Source organism: Bidens hawaiensis, unplaced genomic scaffold, assembly GCF_021521415.1.
Source record: "Bidens hawaiensis isolate Kalapana, Puna unplaced genomic scaffold, B.hawaiensis_p1.1 tig00041175_1, whole genome shotgun sequence".
NCBI classification, from domain to species: domain Eukaryota; kingdom Viridiplantae; phylum Streptophyta; class Magnoliopsida; order Asterales; family Asteraceae; genus Bidens; species Bidens hawaiensis.
In genome coordinates, this window is record NW_027505702.1 from 31,355 (window position 1) to 45,374 (window position 14,020).

Here is a 14,020-nt window from a genome sequence, read left to right on the forward strand (position 1 = left end):
AATATTATTGAACCACTATAAATCTCTCGTGTTCACTTGTTATTTCAGATTAGCGTGTGTGTAGGTATATCGCTTCCTCGTGTTGTGTTTGTGTTGATTGATTCGTAACCCTAATCGATCACCAAGAAGCTCTATGGTACCGGTGATTTTTCTAACAACCAATATAACCGGTTACACCGACCAGTTTGAACTAGTTCTTAAGACATTTGGTAATTATGATTGTCTTTCATTTTTATCTATTTTTACAAATCGGAATATTCTACTTTAGTGATTGTATTCAGTGACGGATTCAATCACTATATTTTTAAATTTTAACAAAGTTAGTTATCCGAATTAAAATGACAAAATTGAAAAAAAAAATTGAAATGTTTTTAGCAGGAAATAAATTGTACGATTGAATATGTATTATATCAAACGATAGCGAAACCACATTTAATAGATTATTTTATTGGTAAATTAGAATTTTGTATTTTATTTTAAAACAAAAGAAATTGTGAGTGAAATTTATGAATTAAAAGCCGACCAAACACATGTTCACAACCAGTTGGCAGATTCTTCTATTCTTAACGTATAATAAGAAGCCAACTGGGCACATGAGATCTAAACTTTATAATACTCAATTTAGTAAAAATATATTAGGTTTATTGAATTTTAATAAATCTCTATTAAACAATGTTGGTCTATAATAATTTATATTTATTTTATTGTTATTGTCGGTTTCAAATTTAAAAAAGTTGGCCTCTAATAATCTTCCGTTAAATATGACTTAACGGCGTTATATTTTTCCGAATTTCAAACTAATGTCTTATGGCTTTTAATCAGAAGAAAGATACGAATAAATTGATATAAACTTAGCTCGAAATTGATGTAAAGTTTAGCACCTACAATCCAAAAGACCAAAGACATTAATTCGTTTCATTTTTTCTTTTTATAAATAAAACCATATAAATATTTCTTAAATCATAAATTACAAACAAAAAGAAATAAAAATTATAATAAAAGAGAATAATAATATTGAGGCATATGGAAATCCTCGTGGGAGACCCATGATACCCGGCCACCAGCTCTCACTTTATCACACCGACAAAAATAATAAATCAAACAAAACTCAACCACCAAAAAGAAACCATCGTCACCACTGACGCCACCACCCGTCCGCCACCACTAGCCGTCTGGTCCGCCGCATCATCATCGCTGTAATCATCTGAAGAGTCTGGGCCGGGCGCCTCCGCGTCATCCTCGGACGTGTCTCCCTTCTTGGCAGCCGGCTTCTTCTTTTTCTTAGCAGCCTTGGGTGCTGGTGCGGGCTCTTCCGCCTCAACCACCGTGCCTTTAAATAACTCGCGCGGCTGCAAAACCTTGTCGATGGTGTAAATCACAATCGGCTCAGAATCCACGACGGTTCCGCTTATTGTGGCGGTGACAACCTTGGTCTTCAACGTGACGTCATTGCCGTCGTTCTGTACTGTGAAATCGTACTTCTTTTTAGCGCCTTCGGTCGCTAGTGTGTTCATCAAACCGTTGCTGGACCTCAGCATTCCCATGGAGTTGTAAACCGGCACCCCGTGGTAAAGCAACAACGACATCTTCTCTTGCGCTGTCAAGTTTTTATATTTTGGGGCGAAGGCTGCAACTGCGTCATCGCCAGGGCAGAAAATGGTTACCCCGCCGTCGACGCTGCTTAAAAACGTCCCGATGGCTCCAGAGCTTGTCAACAAATCGTAAAACGCTTGACAGCCGTCGCGCTGTAGCAAACTTGTCAAGTTAAGATCTGGAGCTGCCGTTGGGGCCTCGGCCTCGGGCGACTGTAGAATGGCGCTAATCTGAATAACCGAGATGTTGTACGGCATTTCAAGGATGGACTTGACGTAAGTAGTGTCGGTTTGTGATGGATTGTCTTCAGGAGTGAAGCGAACTTTGCCGCCTTTGACGTCGCTGATGTGGACATAACCCGCGGTTCCTGGAGCCTCACCGGTGGCTTGGTACATGGTGGCGGTGGAGGTGGAGCCCTTGGTGACCTGTGTAAGACAATGGTAATTAACTAATTACTCTAGGATCGATCTCCATATAATTTAATTTATAATGAGAGCTAGCTCATAATATCTAATAACCTGGTGGAGCTTTTTGGACCCGAAGTAGTCCGCAAAGACGTGAAGTGAAAGGACGTTTTTCATTGTTTGGAGAGAGAGGCCTTTGGAGATTAGGGACGACATTGCGGCGTTGTCCACCGCGCAGACGGTGATTGTTTGTCGGCGGTTGATTTCATTGGCGAGGTGAGTGATGGTGAGGTAGTGATTGAATGTTGAAAATTCGGGGTATTTCGCCAGGATTCGGGTGATGTTATGGCCGTTAACGCTGGCGGAGAGTGAGAGGAGGAAGAAAACAGAAATCGTGGCCGTCACCGTGTTCATTGCCGGAAACAATGATGGTAATGATGGAGTCAAAAGATAAGCTAGTGGAGTGACCGCCTTGTGTGTGTTTCAAGTGTAGTTATATAAAAATCACGTAGTAATGTATGATACGCTATTGATTTTTAACATTTTTTTAATTATGAAATAATTAAAATATATTTATGAATGTTGAAGAAAGTCATATGTTCTATGCTTCTTAAATTAGCAATGGTTAAGAATTAAAAACTATACTAAAATGGAACGGTGCGAGTGACTTCCAGACTGTGCTGATGAAACAATTCATTAATTTGGGTGCACATCGGCATCGCCATCAATGCTAAATGTGTTTTTGGATTAAATAGAGAAAATTCTTAAAATAGCCTATTTATAAAATGTGGTTTCAAGTTTGTCACTTCAAATTCAAGTTTCCAACTTTATCTCTTTTGTATCTCGTCGCAGGCGACATGTTAGCGAACACCGACGATGTGTTAACAAAACTTAGGGTTGATAATGCGTTATGTTGCTAACATATGGTAGTATCGATGCGTTAATGTTTAAAGCAGGGGTTCCACGATGCGTTAGCTGATAACGCATCGCTGCTACCCTATGTTAGCAACATAAGCGTATCTCGTCGCCGGCGACATGTTAGCAAACACCGACGGTGTGTTAACATAACATAGGGTTGACGATGCGTTTATGTTGCTAACATAGGGTAGCATCGCCGCTACCCTACTTTAGCAACATAACGCATCATCAACACAGATTCTGGCCACATGTCGTTATCTTATTTGTTTTAGTAACGCATCGTCGGTGTTCGCTATCATGTCGTCGGCGACGAGATACCAAAGAGACAAAGTTGGAAACTTGAATTAGTGGGGATAACCTTGGAAACACATTTTCTAAATGGACTATTATGGGAGTTTTCCCTTAAATATAATTATCTATATATTATAATTAACAAGTTCAGAGTCACAAAAGACTTTTTTAAATTCTTTATTTACTATGTTTTGATTTTATGCAAATCATTTTAATGTATAGCCAATTGTGATAACTTGATGTGTTAGTTGTAGCTATCTTTGTTAACTTGATGATTAGGAAGTTTAGGAAAACCATTACATGGAGGTTCGAGGCTGTGGAGGCATGTTTCTTTGAACATAAATTACATTTTACATAATGTTTTTTTTTTGTTTTTTAGCTATTTTATGTGTATTTTTGTTTATATAAATTAGAGTTTTGGTGTCACAAGTATCTAATTGGGGCTCTGGTGCCGCATGTTAATATAAATAAGAGTCTAACGGCACTTATTGGTGAAGGCATTTTTTTTTATTTTAGTTCCGATCAAATTTGCATAGAGTCACGCGTTTTATTTTAGTTCCAACACCGAAATGAACGTGACGAAAACCGACCAAATTTACGTAGACTCGACGCCTCATTTTTCCCGGATAGAAAATTGTTGGGACGTTTTACCAACGCTCGAGCTTTACCAACCGACAACACCTCATCAGTCCACCTCAATTTTTATATATTTTGTTTTAATTCTGGTACAATAACGTACGTAACCGGAACTGACCTAATTCACATTAACTTACCGCCTCAACGCTTGAGTTTACCAACCTGCCCCGGCGTGGTTAGTTAGCCTATTTATTTGTTTTTCATTTTTAAATTCGTGTTTGTTCATGTCGTAAAATACAGTTTTATAACCGTTACCGTCAAATGATTCGAACTAAATTCACGCCAGCTCGCGGTTGCAACCTAAGGTTTTTTTCCTCGCGATTGTTTGTTAGTCTGTCGATTATGGACGAATTCGCGTCAGGTCACAGCCACAATGCGCATATATTTTTGGTTTTCGCCACGGTCTTTTTAATGTAAATATGGTAATTTGTTGTATTTTGAGTACGTGTTGATGAATTAACTTATTGCTTTAATTTCGGTGTCGTGGCCTAATATCAACCGAACTCGTGTTGGCTCACCACCCTCAACACATGGTTATATGTGTACGATTTAATCCCGACAACTTAAATTCCGACTTAATTCACGTTAGTTCGCAAACGCAACGCGCGGGTTTGTTTATCATTTTTTTGTCCCTTGATCCCATAATCAACAAATTGGTATTATATCGCAACTACAACACGCATATTTTTTTTATATTTTAAAATATGTTAAATTGTCGTATTTGGGTGTGGACGAATTTATGATTTGCTTTATTTTGGCGTCGTAACCAGATACCAACCGAAGTGTCATCGGTTCGGAACCGCAACGCGTGTTTTGTTATGTTAATTTGTTGTATTTTTGTGTTAAGATTTTATTTATTTATTTTTTTTGGGAGGGGGGGGGGGCGGGTGGGTGTTATTACTAGTTTCGTAACCCTACACCGATCGAATTCACCTTGACTCACAGACGCACTGCACGATATGATAAGTTGTATAAGTACGACTGCCAATAATAATAATTCAACGTGACGCACTGGGAATCTTCCTAGTTATATTATAATGTTAAATTCCTACACCAAATTTTGATTTTTAATATGATTAATAATCTGGGTTGAATAAAACAACGGTATACAATAAGAACTCCAACTATATTGTCTTTTGAACAAAGGCCTCTGATTTGGTGGTATTGGACATCTTTAGTCCACACTATTGTTAAAATTATAAAACTTCTCTTTCAAATATCTGATAGTAGAGGTTTCTAGAGTGCTTTTAAGATTGATCTTTTGATTTAAACATTCTTCTTGACCCATACGTAAAAGCAATCGGTGCTAGACATACCAGAGAATAAATCGAATAGATGTACGTTTGACGAAACTCCATTGTAGTAATAGTTATTATTTTTTCAAGAGAAAGTGAGAATGGGTCATGAATGTTGATTAGTAAAATAAGAACTGATTGTCATCTTCTTTATTTATAGTGTAATCATTTGGTTTAATTTATTTTGCAACATATTGATTTTTTAAAAGCTAACTGCATGGATGCTCCTTATGATTGGACCATATCCCACAAGTGTTCCCGATATTTTTAAGATTACACATATAATCTCTATTGTTTACTCAATTGTAAGACTAATGGTTCATAAAGTGAACGTTATGTGAGTGAGAAGGCTGAAGGAGGGCTATGTGTTATTAGAGGTGGTTGACATGGAGGATTTGCCGGAAGAAGTGTAGAGGTTTACTAGAGGTGGCTATTGATTGGGAAAGGATCTAAAGAAAAGAAGGGTTTGTGCGGAAGCAAGGAGCATATAGGATGAAAGTGCGAATCTGAGAATATCGTCTCGCCCTCTTGGTATCATGTGTAAAATGAATGAAAAATACGAAATATAGATATAATTCTGAAAATATGTGGAAAGCACATGTGGTGTGGTCTATCTTAAGAAACATTCGTATAATTTACACTTCTTTTAAATAATGAATAAATTAAAATGATTATTTTTAGAAAGATAGATTAACATAGTTGCTAACTACAAAAGTGCAAGGTGAAAGTTGAATGTTTTTAATTTATTAGTGGGCTTACTATCAAAATTGGAAATCTAGGGGCCCAAATTAGTGTTGGTTGCAATTGTATCAAAATATAAAATAAAGTTTTTCTTTTTTCAAATTGGGTCAGTTGTTTTCCAACTTTCGCCAATCGCCAGCCTGTACGACCTACCGTTGGCATAAATATCAAATCTCAACGTTCGATAGATAATTTTAGTTTAAATTTAAATACAAATAAAATAACTTTTTATGTTTGTTGCATACGCCTTATGTTATTGGATTATACCAAGATCCTCAAACGAAATCAACATACATGTAAAAAAATAAAATAAAAAAATAAAAGTAAAGAAAAACTTCATTACCGAGCACAATGAATTTTTTCGATTCAAATAAATGACATGTACACCTCGAACATTAGAAAAATGATTTTAACTCAAATTCAATTTATTTATATACTAACGATTTCAACTAAAGTTGTGCATCAAGGGTTGTAACTTCTGCTTAAAAGTTATTTTCTTCATTAGTGTGTTGTAACGCTACATTTAATGGGTTATACCAAGTTGCATCTCTGGTTTTAATCCAAGTTCTTTCCACGTGTTTGTTGTTTAAGGTCTCTAGGCTCCACCACATCTCTGTTCTCTTCTTCCCAAGCCCAACTTTATTTTTCAGGTTTTCACGTGTGTAATGGGTTGTACTAAGTTGCATATCACATTGCTCCCATTCCTGGTTGCAATTCACAATATTGCTCTCCGGCTGAATCTCTCCACAAAATTAGAGGAACTTTATTTTCAAATAGGGTTGGCAATACAATGAATTGGAGTCAGTACATCAGTAGTCTTTCAGTCTATATGCTTGTGCCACTAATATTTGGGCAGTGTTACTCGTATTTAAGCAAAAATTTTACATTGGTCACATCATCCACTTGTTGAAAGAAATTTCGTACTCGAAATTTTGATTATGATATACAGAAACTATAACCATAGTTTCTTGATAGTGAAAGCGTCTGAACGCTTGACATTATAAGTAAATAGGAAGTGCTGAGATTAACGATTTTAATGTTGTTGGGAACCAAACGAGATTCAAGTATTCACTTGATTAGGATATTAAAATAAACTAATCCAAGAGGTTTGTCATAAGAATATCCGATCACTATTTGTAAAAGTTGATGCATTCAACTAAGACTTTTTAAGAGTTTAGGGAAACCATTATAATATAAACATCCATTGATGTAAAGAAATGGCAAAATTTCAAAAGTAGTAAAGGAGTTGAGTCTCAATAGTTCAATCTCATTTCCAGATAAGCTTAGTAATTGTAACGATTCCGACGAAACCCGGTATACCCTAACCGGTAGACAATAGTTACGTCATATCTAATGTCGGGTACATGAGTTACCACAGTAATTATACGAGAATACATGGTTCACTGTATTGATTGTACGTGAATATATAATTCATCGTATTGATTATGCGATTAATCGATCGATAGTTATTGAAACCCGAACGAATCGAGGGTTCAATTATAGACGAGATATATGATATTTAGTGATGTTTGCGAAGTATTAAAGCTTCGGGATAAGTGAATTAAAGCACAGAAAAAGAATTTCGATTTAATAGTACGTCGGAACGTTAAACGAAACCTTTAATACCAAACCGAGCAAGAGACGATCGATCAAGCCGAAAAAGATGCGCGATAATTAATAATATGATGTTTTAAGTTAATAAATGTCATGGTTTAAGTTTTAAAGTTTTTAAATCGGTTTTATATAAATTTCATTTTTAAGCCGAAAAACGACCGTTTTAACCTCGTTTTAAGCCGAATTAAACATTTAACCGAAAAACGAACTGAACCCGATTATCTAAAACATTATCCAGATCTCCGATATCCGAATGTGTGGCTAGAAATGAAGAGGTGGGTCCCACCCCACCCCCTATCAAGTCCGATCGGACCTAAGGGTCCAAACCCCATTCCTTATTTCTTTTTTTACACAATCACTCCCAAGTTCTTCAATCCTCTCAAGATCATGAGCTAAAAACCGAGAATTGTAGCAAGAAAACCGAGGTAAAAACCGAGTTAATCACGTTTCCATCTTCGTTTCTTGAGTTTAATTGCAAGAAAATGAGGTTTCAATGATGAAAACCGATTCTTGCATGATCAAGTGATGTATACGGGTTATACAAGGGATCTTGGTCCAAGAAAGGAGTTAAACGAACCAAGAACGAATTTTTACGGTTTAAATCTTTGTTTTTGAATCATAACCGAAACTATAGTGTAAGAGGCTTGATCGTGAGTGTAACTTGCTTGGTATTGTGGTATGTTGGATGTAGGTTCTGTATTTAGTGGTAGATAAGGCGGAAAGACGAGTTTGTAGCTTGTAGTGGCGGAAAACGAAAGGTATATTCGGTTATGTTCGGTTTTGGGAAATTTGGACAGATTGTTGATGCTTTAGAGTTAGGTCATGAAATTTTACAGAGGTGTTAAACACATGAAAATATGAGTTCTGTGAATTTTTGGATAAAGGATGAATATTTGGTGAATTTAATGCTCGGTTTTGGCCAAAAATGGTGAAAAATAGTTACATATCATGAAAAATTCTGGAAAATTGCAGATGAGCTTTTTATATCATGTATAAGTCACACACAAAATTTGAGGTCCGTTGGAGAAGTCTAAGTTGGCTTTTCGGTTAAACGAGTTCTAGGGTTTTCTAGCTCGGTTTTAGTAAAAATGGCATGTAAAAGAAGATTTTGGTTCTGAAAAAATTACAGGGGACTATGTGGATGGCAGGGGACATCCAGGAGAAATTTGAGATTTTTCTAAGATCGTTTGGTATTTAGGACATATTTAGTGTTTAAATGGTGTTTAAAAATAGATAAATAAATTTTAAATATAAAAATTAATTCTGGAAATATTTTTATAAAATTCCCCACTGTCAAAAAGTCATTTGTCCAAAATTTCAAGATCCGAGAATAAACGGATAATTATTTGTGCAAAAACGAACTTTTAAAGCTTAAAACGAGTAAACCGGTAAAGCTCGCTTAAACGAGCTGACTGGTGTATATAAACCCTAAAAATGAACTATTTTCATATTACTGAGTTAAACAAGTAAAAATGAATCATCCGAAAATAATTCGGATGATTTGAGTAATTTTAACCTATTTTAACAGTTTCCGGTACGCTAAAGACGGAAACGGGTCCCGCGGCCAATCGGGGCGTCTAAACCGAGCTATAATTTCACATCTTTACCTAAATTATCAGTCAACCACTATTTTCGGGTCGTGTATGACCAAACTCATTTTTGAAACATAAAAACGAGTAACCGTGCTAGGCACGCAAAACGGGGAAAACAAGCTATTAGAAAATTTGACTGTTGAACTCTAAACGACATCACAATCTGAGTCCGGATAAGTGTTTCTGGGTTAACCTTCCCCCCAGAACGGGTACAGTGCTGGGTTAACAGTGTCCCCAGATGTACCGGTTAACTTAGTTAAAGTTATATTAATAATGAGTGTATAGTAACGATCGTAGGGATCATATTATAGATTGGACGTGTTAACTGATAATGATTGTTGTTACCTGCTTGCATGTGCTAAGGTGAGTTTCACGAGCCCCCTTTTCTGAATTGTTTTCAAATATTTTCCCAGGGCGGAAGCATGTTACTATTGAAATGTTTAAATACATACTGAACGCATGGATTTGCGTGTATTTATAAATATTTGATTGTACGGTAATCGTACGGAATGGGTACATTACTGGGTTAACTGTGTCCCCAGATGTCTTTGGAAGTGTTACTGGGTTAACTGTGACACCAGATGTCTTTGGAAGTGTTACTGGGTTAACTGTGTCCCCAGATGTCTTTGGAAGTGTTTCTGGGTTAACGTTGCCCCCAGAATGAGTACAGTACTGGGTTAACAGTGTCCCCAGATAATATTATATTATGATATGGATTTATCATGGTTTACTCAAATTGTGAAACTCACCAACTATTCGTAGTTGACCCGTTTTCTCACATGCTTTTCAGGTACAACTAAGATGAAGTGATTGCTTACGTGCTAAGTGCTTGATGTGTGTAAGATTTGCGTGCGGAATGTTAGGATACATTATAATAAATAGAATTATGTATCGTATTGTATGATGTGTGTATCACCTAGACGGTAATGAAATACAAGATAATGTAATTTGAAGTATATTAATGTATTCAGTTTTCTTTATAAACAATGTGGTTGATATCAGAGGTGTCTGTTGCATCCTGTTTACGTTTCCGCTGCGGTTACGGGGTGTTACAGAAGTTGGTATCAGAGCCATTGGTTATAAAGATTTAGGATGTCTTTAAAAGATACCTAAAATATAACCAGTAGCTCAAGTATTATAGGATCTGAATATCAACTAATAATTTATAGTTACGAGGTCTGGATGAACTTAGATGGACAAGTGAGTTATTATGGTCCGGAACATAATAACAGACTTGTCCGCACGAGGGAATTCAGGGGAAGTCACGGGGTACATTAATAGGTAAAAATGGCAACATATGTGTAAAGTATATAGTATTATTTATACGTGCTAATGTGTATATATATATGTACATATCTTGTGGGTACATGTATTGAGAAATGGGACCCGGATAAGGAACCGGGGGATGAAATAATAAAAGTACCGAGGATGCTGAAATTTCAAGAGCATCGGTTGATAATGAGTCTGACTTATCGGGCCATAGTTATGATAGTACCAAGTTAGATCTCCCGTTCGACATTAACCAAAAATATCTAGTAACCGTCACTCCCAACAAAAATTGATAAATCCCTTACCCTACCAACACCGGTACCGTATATCCTAATAACCCCCCTATGTTCACCCGAACCGCCAACCCTCACGTACGGACGGACCTGTACCTGAACCCATTCTTGTTCCATTAAAATAAAAATAAAATAATAATAATAAAATGGATAATAAATGAGCAGATAAAAATAATATATAGAAATATATATATGTATTGCTCACTCTCAAACATATGAGACATACCACCTCCAGATCGAGAATTACCGATTTTAGCGAACCTAGAACGCCGAGGACATTGACTGAGCAAGTGATAGAGTTTCCCATGATAGTAATTAATAATATTTGAAGGCAACCCATGTTGCACGATTACCTTGAACCTTGCAGCTCCCTATGCTATCCTTATATCCGTTAGATGCCTATACCCATGTATACTCGAATAGAATGATTACCCATACACAAAGAGGTGTTGAAATCATTAAAGCATAGTTGGTTATTCGTTCGTAGGTGGTATACCGTGTATGCCGGATATACGAATAGACACGGATATTATAACTCCGTGGTACGTAATCGTTTGGTGCTCACGGTGAGCATGTATCGGTTATGCTGACATGCAAAAGGATATTGAAATCAAGCATATTAAACATTGATCTTTGTTGAGAAAGATCTATATGTCAGATGGTGACAAGGGTTATGAATCATATTTAAACGTTAACCGACGTCAGGTTAAGTCCATATGTTATTATATTTGTGGGACATATATACTAGATGCCGGTATGTGTAATATATATGATAATATTTGGTGTGTTTGTGTACCTGTTGTTATGATTGAGCTGGTAACGAGTTATATGGTGAGATTAGTATTGATTACTGCGTACGGGATGAGTACGACAGAATGACAAAAAAAGAGTAACACCAATGATGGAGATTGATATGATTCAATGAATTGCTCAAAGATAGCAGATGATGATACCGAATGTCGTATCACAGATCACTGCTAGTGTTGATGCAAATGTGATCGCAGAATTATAGATCGAGCAATCACATGAATATGAATATTTTAATTCTTAGTGGTATTACTAAGAGTGATAATGTCCCACCGAATGCTATTATGACTACAAGTATTAGTTATAAACTAAACATGAATAGTAGTCGTAATGAATTAGATCCGGTATGAAGGATATGTTTGTTGGTTGTGTTAAGGAAATTATTAATCGTTTACTGATGGTAAAGGGAGGAATAGATTAACGAGTGGATAGAAAAGATCGAAATGGTTAAGGATATTGGTAAGAGTCTAGAACATCGTGTAGTGAAATATGCTACAGATATGTTGGTAGATTATGTTGTATCGTGATGGAACACGACGGTACAAAATTATAGTTAGAAAATTATTACTCAGAGGACATGGTCGGAATTTAAAATTCTTGTGCTAGAGCACTTTTATTCGAGTAATTAAGTTCAGAGATTGGAAACTGAGCTATGGAAGATAGAAATGTTGTGTGCTGATCACTTAGAACACGCTAATAGTTTGAAGGAATTGTCATGTCTGGTAACATGGCTAATTACTTCTGAAACTAAGCGAAGTGAGCGCTATATAGGGGACTAACTCCATCGATAAGGAGTATAGTCAATCCTGTAAAATATACAACCTTTGGAAGGATTGTGTCACAAGCCAACATTGATATATTTGACTCTATGGGAAGCGGAATGGAAGGATGTTAGGTGAGACGTCGAGTGTTAAAGAAGAGAAATGATAACGGTATAGTGCAAGGTAGTCTTTTGAATAAGTAGGTATGTCCTACAACCCAGAATTATACTAAGACTAGTTCTGGTGTGAAAACTCGAACCGCATGAAGGGTCCTTCCCTAAATGTGGAAGATATGGTTATCGGCAGGAAGAAGAATGTCGAGTGATAGTAGGCCATAGGTGTGGTATACATGGACGTAATGCCCCAATTGTAGAACCAATTGAAGCCAGGTGAACCGGCAACCCCAACCCATACGTGTACAACCACTCCGAACCCAACAACTTCAATAACAACCCACCCAAGGAAATCAAATTATGCCAAACAGTTGTACTTGCTATGAATGTGGCAGTACAGAACGTTTCAAGAGAAATTGCCCAAAGTTGAACCAAGGTGTCGTTGGAAGATGAACCTCATGACAAGCATCAACCTCTGATCAAGCAAGGAGCCGTGCTTTTGTGAGTAATTCGAATAAAGCACGTCATGATCCAAAGGTGGTATTAAGTACGTTGTAGTTTTAAATCAATGGGCTTCAGCGATATTTTTACGGTCGTCGATAGAAGTTAGTTCCTGCTAACCTCCTATCATTTGGAAAGATACCGATTAGTGAAACTATAGAACCCCATACGGTAGAATCGTTAACAGTAAATCCCTAATGGTTAACTAAATTGTTCGGAATTGTCCTATTACTCTGAACGATTAATCCTTTCCTCATTGACCTACGACCAGTAAAGTTAAGAAGTTTTGACGTAATAGTTAACATGGATTGGCTAACTCAACATGAAGCTGAAATCAAATATGAAAAGAAGATGATTAGAAGCTCTCCTTCGGACGATGAAGCGATTAGATACAGAGAAAAGTGTACGGTATTATGTTACCACTCTAATCTCATCTTGAGATGTTATAATATTTACGACAAGAAGACGTGGTGTATTTAACAAACGCGATTGCCAAAGTATTTAAAAAAGAAAACATATAGAAGATATCCCGATGGTACGCGAATTTCCACAAGTTTTCCCAGAAGAACTTCCTGGATTACCGCCAACCAGACAAGTCGAGTTCAGAATCGATTTAATACCTCAAGCTGGCCCTGTTGCTAAAGCACCTTACCGACTTGCACCAACTGAAATGCAAGAATTATTGGATAAAGGTTTTATACGATCTAGTTGGTCACCATGGGGTGCACCAGTGATATTTGGGAAATGAAGGACGGAAGTGTTCGGATGTGTACTGATTAGGGAGAATTGAATAAAGTGACGATCAAGAATAGGTATTCACTTCTTCGAAGTAAACGATCTGTTTAACCAACTGCAAAGGGCGATTTATTGTTAGAAAATTGATCTTAGATATAGTTATCACCAGATGAAAAATCCAAGAGGAGGACGTTGTAACAACAGCGTTTCGGACTCGTTACGGTCATTATGAATTCTTAGTTATGCCTTTCGGGCTAACAAATGCGCCGGCAGCATTCATGGGACTCATGAACAGAGTCTGTAAACTTTATTTTGACCAATTGGTCATAGCATTCATTGATGATATTTTGATATATTTGCAACGTAAGGAAAAGCACGAACGACGTTTAAGGAAAATGGTGGAAGTGTTAAAGCAAGAGGATTTACACGCGAAGTTTTCGAAATGTGACTTTGAATA

At 36.7% G+C, this 14,020-nt stretch overlaps 1 protein-coding gene across 1 annotated transcript; it reads right to left on the bottom strand.

Moving 5' to 3' along the window:
- Positions 1-887: 887 nt before the first annotated feature.
- LOC143614826 (fasciclin-like arabinogalactan protein 2) lies at positions 888-2,463 on the bottom strand. The gene is made up of 2 exons (XM_077088146.1): positions 2,112-2,463; positions 888-2,018 (listed from the first exon to the last, which is right to left on the bottom strand). Exons 1-2 carry the CDS (start codon positions 2,409-2,411, stop codon positions 1,098-1,100), a joined length of 1,221 nt encoding a protein of 406 aa, XP_076944261.1. The 5' UTR covers positions 2,412-2,463; the 3' UTR covers positions 888-1,097.
- Between the last annotated feature and the right edge of the window lie 11,557 nt (positions 2,464-14,020).